Source organism: Plectropomus leopardus, chromosome 3 (assembly GCF_026936395.1).
Source record: "Plectropomus leopardus strain MGB_pleo_1.0 chromosome 3, ASM2693639v1, whole genome shotgun sequence".
Classification (NCBI taxonomy): domain Eukaryota; kingdom Metazoa; phylum Chordata; class Actinopteri; order Perciformes; family Serranidae; genus Plectropomus; species Plectropomus leopardus.
Window position 1 is genome coordinate 37656259 of NC_142178.1, and position 20175 is coordinate 37676433.

General features: G+C 37.4%; 2 protein-coding genes across 2 annotated transcripts in view; both read right to left on the reverse strand.

The window, feature by feature from the left end:
* The window catches only part of LOC121965871 (uncharacterized), a 33309-nt gene extending 13334 nt beyond the window's left edge, over positions 1-19975 (reverse strand). The window contains exons 1-7 of the mRNA XM_088074961.1: positions 19139-19975; positions 18093-18171; positions 15454-15777; positions 14495-14713; positions 12866-13222; positions 12034-12261; positions 7133-7390 (exon numbers count right to left, since the gene is read on the reverse strand). Of these exons, the coding sequence (XP_087931087.1) occupies positions 7133-7390; positions 12034-12261; positions 12866-13222; positions 14495-14713; positions 15454-15777; positions 18093-18171; positions 19139-19165 (1492 nt within the window). The 5' untranslated portion in view covers positions 19166-19975. The remainder of the gene's footprint in view (positions 1-7132; positions 7391-12033; positions 12262-12865; positions 13223-14494; positions 14714-15453; positions 15778-18092; positions 18172-19138) is intronic.
* Positions 7429-12005, reverse strand: LOC148190060 (B-cell receptor CD22-like). Its single transcript, XM_088075109.1, has 8 exons — positions 11972-12005; positions 11592-11843; positions 10256-10493; positions 9891-10132; positions 9507-9767; positions 7860-8120; positions 7487-7747; positions 7429-7451 (listed from the first exon to the last, which is right to left on the reverse strand). Exons 1-8 carry the CDS (start codon positions 12003-12005, stop codon positions 7429-7431), a joined length of 1572 nt encoding a protein of 523 aa, XP_087931235.1.
* Positions 19976-20175: the final 200 nt, after the last annotated feature.

The following is a 20175-nucleotide window of genomic DNA, read 5'->3' on the forward strand; positions in this document are numbered from 1 at the left end:
TTTAACATTAATCTCACTGTTTGCTTCTTGTGCAAAAAGAAATGCACCTACAGGCAAATTTCTCCTTTTAAGGTTCAATTTCGGTCAGCATTACATCCAGCCTGATCAGCATTTACAGTTGGAAAAAGTCACATGACTTTAATGTCACCACCACAAACAAGCCTGTGATTATGTTCTGTAGATTTAGCTACTTGTTACCAAACACCTATTTTAAGACACGTAAAAGCTGCAGAAATCACGCACGGGGTGTTATTTACTGGCCTATTTTATATAGTAGAACAGTAGAAGAAGTCTGTTAAGGTTGTGTTAACCGCAGACTTTATTTCATTCATATACTTTGAGACGAGGGAACCAGGACGGCTATAATGCTTTAAGGAGTCATTCCTGGGACACTCTTTGGACACACTTAAAGCAGTATTGATTGTTTTTTTTCCACTTGGGACAGCGCAAAATGCTGTAAACACAATATGGATATTTTGTCTCCTTATAGACATGATATGGTGTTTTTGCGAAGAGACAGAACAACTTTAGTATTCATTTAAAATTGTTTTTCTGGACATCCGATAAATGTTTCAAGCTTTTTTCTTTTTTTTTTCATTGAAAAACAAGCCTGTTCTCATCCCAAAAATGTGAAATACCGCTGCTTTTTTTTTCAGCATAAGATCCTAACGCTTTCACTTCCACAAAATACGCCACAGTGGATGGATCCAACAAACCCCGGACTTTCCTGCAGGAGTCTGGTGTTCACTTCCCTCTGAATGTGATTTTTTTTTCTTACACTTTAACATGTGCCTCTTTTGCCTAATCCTAACCAACCTCTTCAGCATGTTGGCTTAATATGTAGACGCAGACGTCCACTGCAAAGCGGCAAAATGTAATGATTTGGGATGAGAACGTGTTCTTACAGCGCATGCATATTACTACAATGTTCAAGGTTTGATTCCAGCCACCACATTTTTGCTGCATGTCAAACTGCTCTGTCTTTTGTCATAAGCCCTTTGTACACAGTGAGTGTGTCATAAAACCTCTACAAAATCACTTATTTAACCCCACCTTTGCTTTTACATACAGACCCAAAATCAGCAGCACAGTGCATGCTGACATCCTGGAAACAAGCAAGGCGTGACATGTGATAAAACTCTGTGAAAGCAGCGCAACAAAAAGCAACATAAACAACAACAAAACATGGCTATTACAATCGTTTACGGTCCCTGATATACGGCGGCTGATCTTTTGTGCTGCTCGGAGGGTAAGAAGCTCGCAGATATCATTGTTTTCCCATTTTGTGGATATTTACGATTGCTGGTCTTCTTCATTGAATTAGCTGCTAACAGCTGCTTTTTAAGTGGATCACACTCACAACACGCTGCCACACATGATCCCGTCCTGCTGGCTGTCCCTTTAAAACAGACGCTGATTGATAACTCATGGCTTAAAAGCTAGACAACTGTTATTACTTTCTACTATCATATCTTTTAGTTTACAGTTTGCCTCGACATTTTTTATTTCTCCAATGACAGCAAGAAAAAACAATTGCCAGTAAAAAAAATATATATATATATATCTTTCACAAAAATAGAAATCAGCTACCTGCTGCTGCTGGAAATAAGGCTGATGAGAGCAGGCAGAGAAAACTTAAATAGTAATGTTACGGGCCAAAAACAGAACAATGAAAGAGGCAAAAGCCCTCTGTAGAGCTGAGGGGAAATTCACAGTCAGGTGATAATTCACAGCTGCTCTATTAAAGCTCTTTTCATTTTATAAAGTACTTTGATCCATATTCATTAGTGCAACCTTAAGTCCTGTTATCCACCTTAAAACTTGCCACAGTAAGTAATTTCTTGTATAAAAGACATGATACCTACTCGTGTTGTATTTCCTGTATTAGTTATGCTGTCACAGAGCAAACCGCCTCTAAATTTACTCTAATGTGAACAAACGCAGACTAAAGTTGAGTTTGAACTGCAGAATGATACAAGAAACTCCACAGTTTGATGAATGTTATGTGACAAAAAACATTTAGATATTTTTTAAATCGTTAATGTGTGTACAGTTATTACTTCCATCTACACAAACACAGCTTTACTTTCGTAAAAGTTGCACAATACTTCAGTTTATTAAGTTTATAATGAGAGGGGGGTTATTATTTAAGGGGAAAATTTTATGCAAAAACTGAGTGTTTGTACCACCAGGGAAAATTATGTATAAAAACAGAATTTTCACGAGGTACAGGAACTTTTGGTATAGGTTTAAATTAATAATGAATTTAAATTTTAAAATTAAATTAAAATGCTTAATCAAAATTCAATGACAGAGAGGGGTGGGATTAAATAAGTTTTTACCTGCTCACTCCTTTTTAAAAATGTAGCCCAAATCATTGTATGTTTGACAATTTACTTTATGTTTTTCCTTTTCTGTAAATATTACTTTTTTGTCTGTCTGCTTGTTTGTGTAATAATTTCTCTACTTTCTTTTTTACATATTCAAGAATAAATCAGATTTTAAAAACTAAATCAATATGTTAAGTGTGCAGAGATGTTGATGGTGATAAAAAAAACAGCTCTGTGTTCTGTCGTACTGTAAAGACTTAAATTTTAAAAACAGAGAAGTGAATGTCTGATATTTAAGGGATTGCACTACAATGCATAAGATCAAATAATTTTATTAACTAAGATAGAAACACCTTCTTCTGTGTGTCTGAAGTGTGCTAACTGTCTTTAAATATTAAATGTACACAGTATTACCTTGTGCAGAGAGAAGGAAGACAACAAATCCGCTCGCTGCTGCTGTTAAACTCATAGCTGCTCCTCACGTTTCTGTTCTGTCTTATCAGATACAAGAGAAACACTGAGTTTTATAAGTCACAATAAACCTTTCTAGATGAAAAAAATGAGGATGTGTTCTGTAATGACAGAGTGTGTGCTTTCTGCTTGTGTTAAATTGATACCAAGCTGATAAAAACCACCTAGTTTCCTTCCTCTTTACATCATTAATATGCATGAGAAGACAAATGGCTGTAAATCCCCACGCTGAAATGAAGAAATGATTCTCACAGTTGTTTTGCAAACGAAGCATTACATTCTCAAAAATGCCCCCGAGAAAAACATTTTGTGACCCTAAAAGTGGCTTGAACATTTTTTTATTATTATTTTTTTAAGTGTTACTTACTTTTTAACATTTTTTTTTCTTCCAAACATTATTTCACAGGCAAGATTAATTTATTCACAGCCTCAGTTCACATCATAACTAGTCCATACAGATAAGTCATTTTGTTGCCTTAAAAGTGCCTCAAACACTTTTTTAAAAAGTTTTTGAAAGTAAAAAATTTTACAAAGTTTCAAACATTAAAAGTGAGACCAATTTATTTATAGCCTCAGTCCACATGACAACTGGGCCATAAATAAAGATAAAATGTACCTTAAGTTTGTGTATGTGTCCACTCAAAGTGAAAGTGAAACTCTGATAAAATCTATTTTTTTATTCACTTAACCCTTTCTTCTCCATAGTGTTGAGAGAGTTGAGCTGTAAGCCAACTGTCTGCAGACAGCTGAGGACTGTGTGCACATAACCTGAAGGCTCTCTGAAGGTTAAAACTGTTATTGTTGTGTTTAATGTTGTCAGCAGAGTGAACAGTGAAGCTGAGATCAGTGCAGAGGAAAGGTTCAGTGCTGACAGCAGATGTTGAGGTGATGTTGGCATTGAGCCCATCAACTTCCTGTTTGAGCTTGTGGAGGAGTTGTGGTCCAATTGAAAAAGCAGCGTCTGACACAGGAGCTGCACCAATACTAATCACTAACCTGCTGCCATCATTTACACACACAGTCTGTGCACTCAGACAGGTCGCACGAGAAAATAAAGTTAGTCAAATTAACAATGTTTAGACACTGTAATAAAACAATGAATCAATCAAACAATCAAAACACTGTGTAACACCTTCAGAATAAGATCCCTAATTATTTATTTTTTAAAAAGTGACTCATAAATACAACTTAAGAACAAGAAAACAGACACTGTTAAACCAAAAGGTGAGTTTTGCCTGAGCAAACTGGTTTGATTTCTTTCTTTAAAAAAAAAAAACATGGCAAGAGGGTGACAGGCAAAAAAAGCAGAAATGATCCAAGAATTAGCAAGAAATTAGTTAGACGGAAAAGATTAACTGAAAATTTGAAAAAAAAAAAAAAAACTAAAAAAAAAAGATATATATATATATATATATATATATATATATATATATATATATATATATATATATATATATATATATATATATATATATAACAATAATAAATTAAATAAATAAAAATGTTAAAAATGAAAAAAAGAAAAAAGAAAGAAAGAAAGCAAAGACAAATGTAAAAATAAAAAAGTAAAAACAAAAAAATCCTATTCTATAATTTTAAATATAGAATTAAAAACACAGTTTTCTCCTGGCTTTCCCCCCTAGCTTTTTAAAAATATTTTTTTCTAAATGTATTAATTTCTTGCAATTTCTGGAACATTTCACACCAAGTTGCTCATTGCCTTTTATTTTTATCTTTTTTTAAATTAATTACACCACTTTGCTGAAAGTTAAAAGGTTTAAATACTTGTGAATGGTGTCTGAATGCAACATAAGAAAAGTGATGTCGCTCCAGGTTTCAAACACTCAAGTCACATATATCCTGCTGTACATGCGTGTTTTTATCTTATTAACCTTACAGTTATTGATTGATCAGCTCCCAGTGTCTGTCTGTGAGTCGCGATGGTCAGCTGGGAGATAAAGTCAGTGAATCAACAACTGTTAAAATTGTTGATTTCCTCCCATGGAGCTCATCTGAAAACTGGTTCAGTTAAACATCTGCTGTCAGTCAGCCTGGTGACGGCAGTTTTACAGGCCGCTGTCCTCTCAGCTCTGCAGGAGCTGCTGCTGACAGACGGCTGCCTCTGTGGACAGAGGAGCTGAATGCAGGTCGGAGTCGAGTGGATTGAAAAGTTTCAGTCTCTGTGATGACGATTATAACACGACCGCATTGCATGACAAAATGTGACGTTGTGCGGGACATAAAAAAGAATGAGAACGTGTCGCTCACCACTTTTCTGTCCAGTGACACTTACCAAGAGAGTCACCTGCCTCACTATAAATCAACCTTTAGCCTTCACACCTGCGTTGGAAGGAGATGGTAGACAGTCAAAAATATTTTAAAAAACATTATTATTCCTAGAATATTTTTTAAATTTATTTCCAAAGCAATTACTGTTGCTGTGGGAATAAAAACATCTCTCAAAAACGTATCCATGACAAGAATCATGTTCATCTGCACTGCCAATGCTAGAGACAAGTTAGCTGACTGGCCAGTGCAGAAAACAAAGTGCAGACAGCTGGTGGGCAGGTGAGCCACGGTTGAGTCTGGAAAAACAGGAGAGGTAAAATCAATAAAATCAATAAAATCATGACAGGTGACAGTTCAATAAAGCCAGAATTTCATCTTTAAATGCACTTTTTTGCTGAGAATACTTCATTAAATATCTGCCCAGCAATGGAAAGAAAGCCACAGCGGAGATGACAACATACTCCTTTTTTAAAAGACTTGCAAAAATCTACGTTTGTACTGGATATTTTTGAATTCCAAAGTCAAGTAATTTCACACAAGTTTGGAATATGATGAGTTTTCAGTGGTTTAAGTGTTTCTTGCTCATTTGATGCCCTGGGCAGGCCTCCGCCCCCGACCCCATAGTACAAATACCAATGTTTTTATTTTACTTTTTTTAATTTTAAAAAGTAATTAATAATTTAAGTAATTAAAAAGTATTTTATTTTATTTTATTTTATTTTATTTTATTTTATTTTATTTTATTTTATTATTTTATTTTATTTTATTTTATTTTATTTTATTTTATTGTTGATTATTTGTGCCAAGGAAACTGTGAAATATATAGACTTAGATGACTCACTTGAATTTTTTTTTCTGGGAGTAACTTCAGCACGTCCCTCTAGATGGAGCCCTGCGCCCATATGGCTCATGGTGAGCTGCACCACTGGCTTTGCTGTTTTGTCTCCGTCTGCGCCTACGATGTAGATAGGGCAACCTGTAAATGAAAGGGACAATTAATAATTAAATTCAGCAATATTTGTTTTAAACAAATGGCTGAATTCTGAAATAATGAAATCACAGTGATGCTCACCTAATCCGTAGATAGACATAGAAGATGGCGACAATCATCATGGAAAAAAGCAGTATTATTCCAAAGTTAGATCTGGATGCACCTGTGACAGTAAAGATGTTTTTGAGTCATTATGTTCAAAAAATGACACAAATGCACGGTCAGCGTGTCCTTGACCTTTGACTATGAAAATGTAATCAGCTCATCCTGGAATCCGGTCAAACTTTTGTACCAAATTTGAAGAAATTCCCTGAAGGTGTTTGTGAGGTATCTTGTTCACAAGAATGAGATGAATGCAAGGTCACTGTGACCTTGACCTTTAAGCACCAAAATCTGATCAGCTCATGTTTGAGTCCACTTGAATTCTTGTGCCAAATTTAAAGAAATTCCCTCAAGGCGCTCCTGAAATATTGCATTGACAAGTATGAGACCGTTGACCTTTAACCAACAAAATTTGAAATTTGAAAGGTCCCTCAAGGTTTAATATTGTGTTCACAAGAATGAGACACACAAGGTCACAGGGACTTTGACTGTTGACCTATGACCACCAAGATCTAATCACCTCATGAGTGAGTTTAAGGGAATGTTTGTCTTAAATTTGAATAAATGTCATTGAGGTGTTTTTGAGATATTGCGTTGATGAGAATGTGCCAAGCAGAAAACCAAAAATCATAATGCCTCCAGCCTCGGCTATCAACGGCGCAGAGGCATATAAAGTACACAGTGTCAATGGCAACACACGCAGAGAGAAGACCGCAGTTTAAGTTAAACTGAATTATTTTAAGGTCAATTTGAGAGATCCAAATGTATGTACAAATCTGGCGTTAATAAAGTAGGTGAAAACACATGAGCCTCAGCCACAGATACCAGATTCAAGCTAGAGTTATAATATCTTCCTCTCCCTCCGCAGTCATTCACAGAAGTGTTGTGATGATGAAGGTTAAAAATGGCTGTTAAGGTACACAGCATGAGACCCATGAGTGTATCTTACCCGCCAAAACAAGTAGGTGTAAGGTGGAGCTCTGACGTCCTCTGTTGTTCTCGGCTTCACAGTAATAATTCCCGCTGTGTTCGGCTCTGAAGTCGGTGATGGTGAAGATCTGTCCGGATGCTTTTGGTGAGTCTTCATCCTCCTTGTACCAGGTGTAGTTAGCTGCTGGGTTAGCGTCACTGCTGCAGTTCAGAGTCACTGAGCTGCCCTCCTCTATCTTTGAGGGACTCACTGACACAGAGGGACGCTTTGGAGCATCTGGAGGAGAACATAAAGACAGACATATTCTATTAATATTAGCATTCATGATTTGGATGGACTTTTGTATTATGAAAAAAACAAAATGTGACTTACACTGGACATCTATGATCAGAGATGAGGAGTTAATCTGTCCATACTGATTCTCAGATTTGCAGTAGTACATCCCGCTGTCCTCAGAGCTGATGGAGGTGAAATTATAATTTCCTTCTGGTCCCTGAACCAGTGTTTGGTTCTCCTTGTACCAGGTGTAGTTAGCTGCTGGGTTAGCATCACTGCTGCAGCTCAGAGTCACTGAGCTGCCCTCCTCTATCTCAGCAGAGGGACTCACTGACACAGAGGGACGCTTTGGAGCATCTGGAGGACAATATTGAAGGAGACAATTCATTACAATGCATAAACTTGTCAGACAGCAGATGAATCGTAATGTCCTCTGACTTTGAAGTGATTTGTTAGTTTTCCTACTCACACTGAACATCTATGAATACAGACGTAGAGCTGATCTGTCCATGTGGATTCTCAGACTTGCAGTGGTAGATCCCGCTGTCCTCAGACCTGATGGAGGTGACATGATAAATGCCGTCTGGTCCCTGAACCAGTGTTTGGTTCTCCTTGTACCAGCTGTAGTTAGCTGCTGGGTTAGCATCACTGCTGCAGTTCAGAGTCACTGAGCTGCCCTCCTCTATCTCAGCAGAGGGACTCACTGACACAGAGGGACGCTTTGGAGCATCTGGAGGACAATATTGAAGGAGACAATTCATTACAATTCAATGGAAAGTGGTCCGAGTTTGATTTCACTCATAATGCAAATTAAAGGTCCAGTGTGAAGGATTTAGGAACATCTATTGGCAGAAATTAAATTTGAAATTCTTTTCCTTTTTTAAGATTATTTTCGGGCTGTTTTGGTCTTTATTGGACAGCTAAGCATGAAAGTGGAAGAAAGAGAGGGAATGACATGCAGCAAAAGACCAAGGATGGAATCAAACCCTGCAGCCGCTGCAGTGAGGACTTGTACATGGGGCGCACGCTCGACCAGGTGAGCTAATGAGCTTCCCGAAATGTAACATTCATCACCATGTTTTCATGAATCTAAAATCACCTGAAACCAGAACTGTTTTGTTTTTGTTACTTAAGAATTTTAAAAAACAGTTTTTTTTAATTACCCACCCACCCATCCACACACACACACACACACACACACACACAGACACTCACACACACAAACACACACAAACACAAACACACACAAACACACACACACACACAAACACACACACACGCACACACACACACAAAGACACTTACACACACAAACACACACACACACACACACACACACACACACACACACACACACACACACACACACACACACACACACACACACACACACACACACACACACACACACACACACACAGACACTCACACACACAAACACACACAAACACAAACACACACAAACACACACACACACAAACACACACACACAGACACTCACACACACAAACACACACAAACACAAACACACACAAACACACACACACACACACACACACACAAAGACACTTACACACACACACACACACACACACACACACACACACACACACACACACACACACACACACACATCAGGGAAAATGTCCAGAGAACTACATTTATAATAAATTCATGAGAAAACAATATATAATGAAGTATATAAAATAATTTAATTCTAGATAATTTTTTAGGTGATCTTCTTGTTTGTTTTTGTGTTTTACTTTTTTTCTCTTTTTTTGGCTTATTTTCAGACAATTTTCTCATAACTTCTTTTATTTATTTATTTTTTTTTAAATTTTGGGGTCATGTCTTGTTAAGTTGCTCGTTGCTTTCTTCTCTCGTTTATTGAAAAAGATCAGACCAATTTGCTCAAGTTTCAAATGGTTTGCATTCTGGTGGAACAGACAATAAACCATGATTTAATCCAAGTTTAAAATTAACAATATTTGATGCCACCTGTTTATTGAATTGCTTTCTAAGAATAATATTTCTCCCACCAGCATAAACTTGTCAGACAGCAGATGAATCGTAATGTCCTCTGACTTTGAAGTGATTTGTTAGTTTTCCTACTCACACTGAACATCTATGAATACAGACGTAGAGCTGATCTGTCCATGTGGATTCTCAGACTTGCAGTGGTAGATCCCGCTGTCCTCAGACCTGATGGAGGTGACATGATAAATGCCGTCTGGTCCCTGAACCAGTGTTTGGTTCTCCTTGTACCAGGTGTAGTTAGCTGCTGGGTTAGCATCACTGCTGCAGCTCAGAGTCACTGAGCTGCCCTCCTCTATCTCAGCAGAGGGACTCACTGACACAGAGGGACGCTTTGGAGCATCTGGAGGACAATATTGAAGGAGACAATTCATTACAATTCAATGGAAAGTGGTCAGACAGCAGATGCAAATTAAATGTCCTCTGACTTTGAAGGATTTGTTAGGAACATCTATTGGCAGAATACAGATTTGAAAGTTGATCTGTCCATGTGGATTCTCAGACTTGCAGTGGTAGATCCCGCTGTCCTCAGACCTGATGGAGGTGACATGATGAATGCCGTCTGGTCCCTGAACCAGTGTTTGGTTCTCCTTGTACCAGGTGTAGTTAGCTGCTGGGTTAGCATCACTGCTGCAGCTCAGAGTCACTGAGCTGCCCTCCTCTATCTCAGCAGAGGGACTCACTGACACAGAGGGAGCTAATGGGCATCTGGAGGACAATATTGAAGGAGACAATTCATCACCATGTTTTCATGAATCTAAAATCACCTGAAACCAGAACTGTTTTGGGAAAATGTCCTCTGACTTTGAAGTGATTTGTTAGTTTTCCTACTCACACTGAACATCTATGAATACAGACGCAGAGTTGATCTGTCCATGTGGATTCTCAGACTTGCAGTGGTAGATCCCGCTGTCCTCAGACCTGATGGAGGTGACATGATGAATGCCGTCTGGTCCCTGAACCAGTGTTTGGTTCTCCTTGTACCAGGTGTAGTTAGCTGCTGGGTTAGCGTCACTGCTGCAGGTCAGAGTCACTGAGCTGCCCTCCTCTATCTCAGCAGAGGGACTCACTGACACAGAGAGAACAACTGGAGCATCTGGAAAAAAAATTACATTTTTATGAATTGTAGTGTGTTGAATATGATGCTTTGAATCCTCTCAACAGTGTGGTGAATATAAACACCAATAGTGGTTAAAACTGGCTCTTCAGTGGAGCTGCTCAGTGAAATACAGCCACAGGCAATAGATAGGTTTCAATAACAGATTTGCACAAAACTTAAAAACAATATTTTTGAAATGTCAATAAAAAACAATTTGGAGATGACGGCGTTTCCACTGAGTGATGTTATAGGACTTCTCTGGTGATAACATCCCAGTAACCATGGTGATGGATGTTCAAAAAAATTGGCAGCTTTATTTCTATTGCAGCCACCGCACTAGACGTCTTTATTTCTAATTGAAGGCGACGTAGGCGTGTTATGATGCCATACTTCGTGGGAGCAGCCACGTACAAGGGATTTCTGGGAGCTGATAGTCCACTAGCACATAGCCATGGCATCATGTGACTTATAAGAGCAAAAACATGTGTTGACATAGCAGTTTTGCAAAATACAGCACTTCTGACTCGCCTGAAATACCACCTCAAGTGAGCATAAAAACTTTTTCGAAAATTAAAGTGTTAACAATAGGCATCATTTATATTAAGGTCTTCAATTTGCGCTATTTGAGGGTTAATGGAAACCTGCCTACAGACTGAAAATGGCAGACATAATCTGCAAAGCCTGTCCTTTTGGTAAACAGATGCATTTTAAAGGAGTAGTTCAACCACAAATGATTACTTGTATATTCATTACTCACTATGTGTTGGCATCAAAAAAAAGTTTTTGTGATTTGCCTCCACATTTAAATCTTGATGAACTGAAGTACAGTGCCTTGCAAAAATCAATTTAAAATACAAGTTGTAATACAACAAAGTAGGAAAATCTGGAGCATCTGGATGAGAATTATTAGCACATTATTTTCGGTAGTGTTATAAGAAGTTAATGGTATGTAGAAGCAAATAATGCTGGATGGCTAATGATTTGGGGCATACCTGGTCCTCAATACTGAGCGCCGATAACGATACCTTAGCAGTTATGTGTTGCTTTCAAAAGAAAAGTTTCACTCACATTTCACATCGATAAAGATGGATTCAGATGTTGTCGCCCCGAGCTCGTCCTCAGCTGTGCAGTAATACTCTCCAGAGTCAGAGATCTGGATGGAGCTGAAGACAAGCTGCTGTTTTTTACTGAGCAGTTTGAGGTTTTTCTCGTACCAGGTGTAGTTAGCTGCCGTGTTCGCGTCACAGGTCAACGTCACTGAGCTGCCCTCCGTGATTTCACCAGGTGGACTCACTGACACAGAAGGAACCTTGGGAGCATCTGGAGTGACGATATGAGCATTAATTAACTTTATTATGAGAATATAATGGAAAATAACACGTTATAATTGTTGATAGTTCATAAGTTAAAGACAGTTTATCAGAGAGAGAAGCGATATGAGTCTGTACATTGTTTATTGGGGTAAACCTGAATAGTTAGCATATATTTAACCACACAGTTTTAAACTCACTCAGCGAAAGAGAGCGGGCATCCTCGTGTCCTTTAAGAGCACAGGAGATGTTGTCTCTGGGATAGAAACTGTCTGTATATGTAGAAGTTTCCTCTGCCATAATTCTCTGTCCGTTCTTGAACCAGACGAAGGAAAAATGACCAGGCGGACTGCAGCTGTTCTGACACAACAGCTGCGCCTCGGTATGAGACGGACGGACTGTTTTTCTGATCACCTGCACCTGCAGACCTGGATAAAAGAACAAGAAACAATCAATATGAATGGCCAATAATTAATTATAAATAATCAAAGAGCATCTATAGCTATTGACAACTATTCCTTGTATATAAATGAGTCAAAATGCAGTCAGACACCCTGTCGAAATTCCTAAAATCACTCATAATGACCTAAAGGGCAGCAGAGGGGGTTGATAGTTTTTTAAAAGAAAACTCAATACCTTTTTTTTTTTAGTCAGACTTTTAATTGAACATTTATTCATTAACTATTTATTAATACATTTTAGTCATTTTACTGTTTTTCTAGATGGCCATCATCATTTTTTTCTAAATAAATAAATATTTTTTTAATGAATAATTTTTATATATTTTTATTTTTATTACTTTGTGCTGTTACTTTCATTTACGTTTTATCTACTATTCAGATTATTGTTATTATTATTACTATCATTAGGTTTAGTTTTAATGAGTACTCTTATTTTAGTGCTTTAATTAATTTCAATACTGTATTGAAGCACTTTGTTTTGCCTGTATGACTGTCCTATAAAGAGAAAAGTCTCACTGATTGATTGATAATGCTGTAATATTATCAATATTTCCAGGATGACCATCAGTACCTGTGACAGTCAGAGTTGTTCCAGGTAAATCACTCCTCCATTCAAAGCGTGGTGTTTTGAATTTGAAGTGATACTGGGCTGCATCGCTCTGTCTCAGATCAGAGATTCTCAGAGTGGAGCGTCCTCTCGCCGTCTCAAAGACCTGAACTCGACCTGCGTACTGCCAGTCTTCACTCAGGTCCTCAGGTTGTGAAGGATTCTTCCACTGATTTCTGCGTTCAGGACTGAACCAAAATTTTGATTCAACTTCATCTTCGTAACTGTTGTATGTGGAAGAAACGTCCACGGATGAGCCTTCGGCGGCGCAGATGCTTCTGTCTGTGTACGTCACTCTGTTACAGGTGTGACCATCGACACCTGAAACACAAAGTGATCTTTAATCAGCAGTGAGACTTCTTCATCTTATATTGGAGTAGAATAAAGCAGGTAATATTACTTTAGGTTACTGACAGCATTTGTGGTGCTGTGGAGCTTAGTGCTATTCATGAAATTTGAGCCCCACTGAAGCTGCCCATATTACAATATTCTCTGTTTCTGCAGAAATTTGAGGAGGCTCATGTACACCTTCAAAAAAAAAAAATTGTGGACAGGTGCATTGGGGAAAATTAGATTAGATAGACTTTATTGTCCCAGTGGGAAATTTGCCTTGGAATTCAGTATCAGATGTATAAAAAAAACAATTAAAAATGTTGTAAAATACAACAACAACAAATAAATTCATCAGTCAATTGAACATGCCCTTAATGCAAAATGCACACATTACAACAAAACTTTGCAGAACAGCAAAAAAATGTTGAGGGCTTTTTTTTCCCCATTGCAGTTTTATTATTATTTTTATTATTTTTAGGAGGAGTTTTTCCTTAGTCGATGTGAGAGTCAAAGAATGGAGGGATGTCATATGCAGTAAAGCCCTCTGAGGCAAACTGTGATTTGTAATAATGGGCTTTATAAATATAATTGATTTTGACATTATTTAATATATATATATATATATATATATATATATATATATATATATATATGAGCCACCAGGCTTAATCGACTTTGACGTGATTTTAATGGACAATGAGACAAAGGAATTAATCTACAATGATTTTTTGTCCGTGACTGATTATGGTTTGTTGAAAGATATCTTGAAGACTGGGATTTGACAGACTTCAATTATCTTCATAGCTGTGTGTATAAGTCTGTGGATATGGGGCTTTTGACTGGACTGTCAAGTTACCAAAGCAGGCAGGGATCCCATGGTGCATCTCTATTTTTGCAATTCTGCAGAAATAAAAACAGGCATTCTGTTTATGTCCGAAACCGACCTGAGCCTGCTGCAAGTAATGTGGGGAGTACTCCTGGTAAACGGGTGAATTTCCTCATTTGAACTTGTACTCAGCTGAGTTGCGCTCTCTCAGATCTGCGATACTCAGAGTGCAGGTCGTCCAGCCAAACTTGAGTTATTTCTCTGTGACTTCAGTCATCCACACATAAAAGAATAAAAGTGTGTAAATCCAAAAGGACTAGAGGGACTTTTACACCATCAGATATTAACTCCGTGTCAGTAATGTGCCTCTATCGAATAGATCCAATACAAAACTGATCATGAAAAAAGCCGTAGAGACAGCGGAGTAAACTCACACACTGAAGGCGAGGGGAAATCCTCCTGTCCTCTCACAGCACAGGAAAAGCTGTCTGCAGGATCAGCGTAGTCCGAATATGAGGGTGTTTCTGTCTGAATTTTCTGTCCATTCTTGTACCAGACGTAGGAAGGACGATCAGGCAGATGACAGGCGCTGTGACAAAACAGCTCCGCCCAGGAAGAATACAATTTTGTCACTTTCACCTGGAGATCTGGATCTGTGAAACAGAAACAGAAGCAGTTTCTCACTGAACTGTTCACAAAACATGCAAACACACAATAATTACTATCATATCCCAGAAAATGGACATTCCACTTGCTTTGCTTAGGGGCACTTCTGCAAAACGACAGCAGGGGAGGCACATCAGCCACATACGTGTTTCTGGGATTTCAGAACATTTGTAGGATTTTGGACGTTTCTAGTAATTTAGGATGTTTCTAAAATTTTAGAACATTTGTAGGATTTCAAATTTCTAGCATTTTAGGACAGATCTACGTTTTTACGATGTTTCTAGGATTTCAGGACATTTCTAGGATTTTGAGATGTTTATAGGATTTTGGGACATTTCTGGGATTTTAGGACATTACTAAGATTTCAAGTTTCTAGCGTTTTAGGACATGTCTAAAATTTCATGACATTTCCGGGATTTCAGGACATTTCTCTGATTTTGGGACATATTTAAGGACATTAGGGGCTTAGCTCAGCCCTCTGTTGGGGGTGCAGGGGATCCTCCACTTGCACTTTTTTGATAAACAAATTCTATTTTGATGCTGTTTTATGCATTTTGGAACTGTATGTATACTAAGAGTACAAAAACAGTTCCCAGTGTGAATCACTTTTTTTGTGAATTAAAAAATGGTAGGGGATCCACCTGGCAGGCACCAGACAAGGCTTGCGGGCCGTACATTGAGGATCACTGTCTTAGATGGGGAACATTTGGAGATTAAAAGATGTTACCTGTGACAGACAAAGTGACTCCAGGTAAACGGGTGAAATTCCTCATATGTCTGTCTTTGAGTCTGAAATTGTACTCAGCTGAGTCGCTCTCTTTCAGGTCTGTGATTCTCAGAGTGCAGGTCGTCATGTCACAGAAATACTTCACACGACCGGCGTACTCCGAGTCTGTTCTCAGATCCACAGGTTCTTCATCCTGCATGTCAGTGAACCACAATATTTTCTCCACACTGATAGATTGTCTTTTCACGCGAATGTCCACTGTTGATCCTCGCATGGCACAAATATGAGCGGAAATGTACGTCAACACATCCCTGCTTTGTACCACTGCAACACAGAGCCAACACATTAAAAACAATTAGAGTCACAATACATCACACCAGATGACAAATTTCAAATACAAAATTAATTGTGCCCCATAAATACCATTATAATGGGAATAACATACAATATGCAGTAGGGATTGACAATTTCTCAAAATATTATCAAAATTGCTAAATACATTCTTCAAATGGCAGAAATCATATTCCAGATGCCCCGGGAAAAAGTGTGTTTAGTACAAACTAGGGATAGACAATAAAACAATAACAATATCAAACAAGATATAACTTTTCCTCGATTGAAATATGAGATGTAGCCGGAACGCATATCAGCCATGTTTTGACAGACAACAGGAACAGCCAATGGTAATAAGAATAACGCCGCCACGAACCAAATGCAGTGAAGGACTTTGACTGTAGAACAGCTGAGTGTTTGACAGCCACAGCCCGTCATTGTTGCAGATCAAACAGCTAATGGTCCAACAGCAGCGCAGTGAGACAGACAAACAGAGCGAACAAAGCTGTCTTAACCAGACACTTTTGCAGAGATGGAAAGTGACTTCTTTAGACTTCTACAGACTACTTTGTGTTCATTTCAGGTTTAATCAGACTTTTTTTGATTCAGCCTCTTGTGCTGAGCTCACATTATTATTACCAGGGGCAGATGTAATGTTTTGGGGGGCACAAGCACATGACCTTATTTTCATCCTTTCTCTAACTGGGAATGTTGGCAGGCTGTTGGCAGCTATAGGAGAAGTAGGCATGCTCAATAGTTTATAATTCCCCAGTAAAATGATTAATGACTCCACTATGACTGGATTAGTTTTACAAACTTCCTCGCTCCTGTGGGGTTTTCCGCGGTCCAGATCCCGACCAAAACTTCGTCCTGTCTGGGACTGTGGTCAGTTGTAATAAAATAGAAGAATGACAATATTTTTTAAGGAGCAGTGCTGGGCAATTAATCGAAAAATGTCCGATAGTCTGCTCCAGCAAATGTAACTTTGCTGGGAGGAAATTTTAGCAACTTTGAATTTTGGTAGAATAGGTCCTCCAGTTGGTGATGCCTGTTCTACAGTATATTTATCATGTTCAATGTCTAACAGAAAATAAATATTTAAACCAAAATTAAGCTTATGATATCTTCATATCTCACTTAGGAGTAAAAGGGAACCTTTAAGCTTGACAGAGATAGTGATTTGATGTATATCTGATATCTATCCATATGGGCTGATATGAAAAATAATTATCACGATAAGACTTTTTTTTCCATATTGCCCTGCAATAGTACAGACTCCAACAAAAATCACATAACATCACATTTTATTTTTTTATTTTTTGATGAAGATGATATCACGAGATCAGATCGCATTTGCAATGTCAGTCAGTGAAAGAAATATGATTTTACGATTTTTACTTTTTTTTGCATATTGTGCACGCACACCAAATACGTAGACACTAATTCTTTGAGACCTGGATCAAAATAAGATTTCCTGTGCTGCATTCAGAAATATTTCACAAGCATTTAAACCTCTAAAAAATTGGTTTGAACTCTTTTGAAAAAAATGAGGTAAAACTAAGCAGCAATAAAGCAAGATGTAGCCTATAAATAAAAAAAAGAAAAAAAGAAAAGAAAAGAAAGTAGTGAAAGGTGCCAAGGAGATGATCTAACAATAAGCTGGGGGGAAACATTATCCAAAAACCATGGAAAATGGCCAGGAAACTACATTAATAACTATTATAATTATATATTTAAAATTATGTTACAGAAAAAATCTCTTAAGGACATTGTAGTTTTGTTTTTACTTTTTACTTATATTCAGGTAAAGAAAATGTAACTTTTTATTTCTAGCAAATTTTTGGGCCATTTCTTCTTGAGTCGCATGTCGCCTTCTTTCAATGTTTTTGAAAGAAATCCAGGCAATTTAGAAATCAAAAATATCTTAAAAATCCTAATGTAACTGACACCTGTAGATGAATAAACAACTGATTCCACAACGGATGTTTCTTTTTACCATAAACGCAGGTCGAGTTGCACTACAGTCATTTGGGCATAATTGAGAAGTTGCTGCTTTTACAGGTTTCTTACTAATAACTCATCAATTTCTATTCGATAAAAACAAATTCATGCATGGTTTGATATAGCCTATTTGCATTGGTCCATAAATGTTTGATTAAAGGGAAGCAGAGAAATGTTGTGTAAAACAGAAAGTGAAAGTCCTAGACATATCTCCAAAGTGGTAAACTGACCGTGTAAACCAACTTCTCTTCGCAGTTCAAGTCAACTAAAACTGATAAATGCATTCAAAAGTAAACGTACAGTACCTGACACGAAGAGAAAGAGGACAAGAAATCCACTCGTTGCTGCAGTTGAACCCATAGCTGCTCCTCTCATCTCATCTCTCTGTGTTAAAGCAAACCATCAGCAGCGAGATGGGGCACCGGACATATAATCTGCATCAACGTCAATTTAGAAAGGAAATGATCCTCAAAAAAAAGACCTTGTGTGGCGCTTGTGGTTGGCAGAGTTTGACAAAACAAACGTTCAGAGCTGGCACAGCTCTCATCCGCCTCACATTACCAGAAAACAAAACCTAAGTATTTTTGTGGCCCGTAAGCAGCTGCACAACTTATATAAGTTTAACACACTAACTATGTTTGATTGGACAATTTGCAGTTTTTAATCACAACTGACCATCGATCTCAAATAGGACCATGAATGTGTCTAATTAACCCTCACACACCTGGAGCCACATCACTTTTTTTGTGCTGCATTCAGACACATTTCACAAGGATTTAAACCTTTAAACCCTGAGTATATTGACTTGAGCACAAACATATGGGGGAAAAGGCAATTAGCAATTTGACAAGAAAAGTCCCACAAATTGCAATAAATTAGTAGATTTAGAAAATTGTTTTTTTTTTTTTAAGAATCTACAGAGAAATTTACATAACACTATATTTAGAATTACCATAATTGTATATTTAAAGTTATTTTACAGGATTTTTACGAATTCTTTGCGGGTAATTTCCTTTCTCTTTTTTTACTTTCCTTTTAACTTTTACCGTTTTAAAAGTTTTCAAACTTTTCCCTTTTTTGCAAATTTTCTGGTAATTGTAATTTTCTTGTACTTTATACTAATTTCTTTTAAGCTGCTCATTGCTTTTTTCCCATGGTTTTCAAAAAAGCCAGGCTTCAAAGGGTTGAGTCACCTGAAAAGACAATAATATCTTTCCATAACAGAAACAATTGGATATGGCAGCCAGGAACAATGACTCAACCAGCAGCTGCGCTTTATGTTTGTTGAAACCCCAAGTCTGCACGCCACTGGCAGGACGTGAAAGTGAAAGTTCAGTGTGCATTTGTTCACCTCTTTGCAGCTGCTCTCCTCATCCATCGATGCGACCGGATCGACAGATCAGTTATCCATAATGCAAGTCTGCTGCTGAGAGAACTCGGGACAAGGACTTGCAAAAACATCTGAATGTAGAGAGAACAGTGATAAAAATGGCGCACGTGCGCACACACACGAGATAAAAAAGCAGCTGCAGCCACAGATAGGTCCTAATTCTGTGGGAAACGCCGCACTTGCATACATCAGATAGTGTTAGTGTGAGTGAGCATGTTTTGCTACAAAATAATGAATTTAGTGATTCTAAAAAAAACTCTGATAGGGATGCAAAGTAATATCTGCAGGTCATCTGTAAGGGCAGATGTTGGCTTTGAAATTAAATATCAAATTCAACATGCTGATTTCCTCTGATATATATATTTTTAAATACTGACAAAGTGAATATGCGCAAAACATCAACCTTAAGTTTTAGTATTTTGGATAATATACTCAATGAATAAATATTACATACAATGTAAATTAAAATATTGTATTTTATGTCTCCATCTCCTGGTGAGCCATCACCATGAGAGTATGCACAATATGATGCTGACCCTTTAAAACCTAAGCAAATTGTGTTTATTTCTTTTAAATATATAACTAATAACCTATAAGACATGGACAAAAAATTAGCAAAAAGAAATGAATAAATGAAAAGTTCCAAGCAAACTACCTGAAAATCTTTTTTTCCTGTAAGATAATTTTAAGTTTAAAATTGTTCTAATCTGTTGATCCAAGTTTCAAAGGGTTCATTCTTGTACAGAAGAGACATGATGATCACTAAAATAAAGTATATATATCAATATTAGTATCATTTATCAGCCAAATTAGTTGTTCTATATCAGCATTTTGGATATCAGCAAAGAATTAAATATTGTGTGTCCCTAATTTCTGATGTGAAAGTCAGGGTTTTTAATGACTGTAATAGCTAATTTAAGATTATAAGTAAATATTAAAACATTTAGTCTTTTTTATTGATTTATTGTTTTTTTCCAAACACTTCAAATGCTCTTTAA

Bases quoted from the DNA above. Each gene is read 5' to 3' on its own strand.
- LOC148190060 (XM_088075109.1), bottom strand. From the start codon at position 12,005: ATGCTAACTATTCAGGTTTACCCCAATAAACAAT. The intron at 9,768-9,890 runs GTATTCTGCCAA...ATTGTCCTCCAG, and splicing joins ACAGATCAACTTTCAAATCT to ATGCTCCAAAGCGTCCCTCT. The intron at 7,452-7,486 runs GTAAGTCACATT...ATAATACAAAAG, and splicing joins TCTGATCATAGATGTCCAGT to TCCATCCAAATCATGAATGC.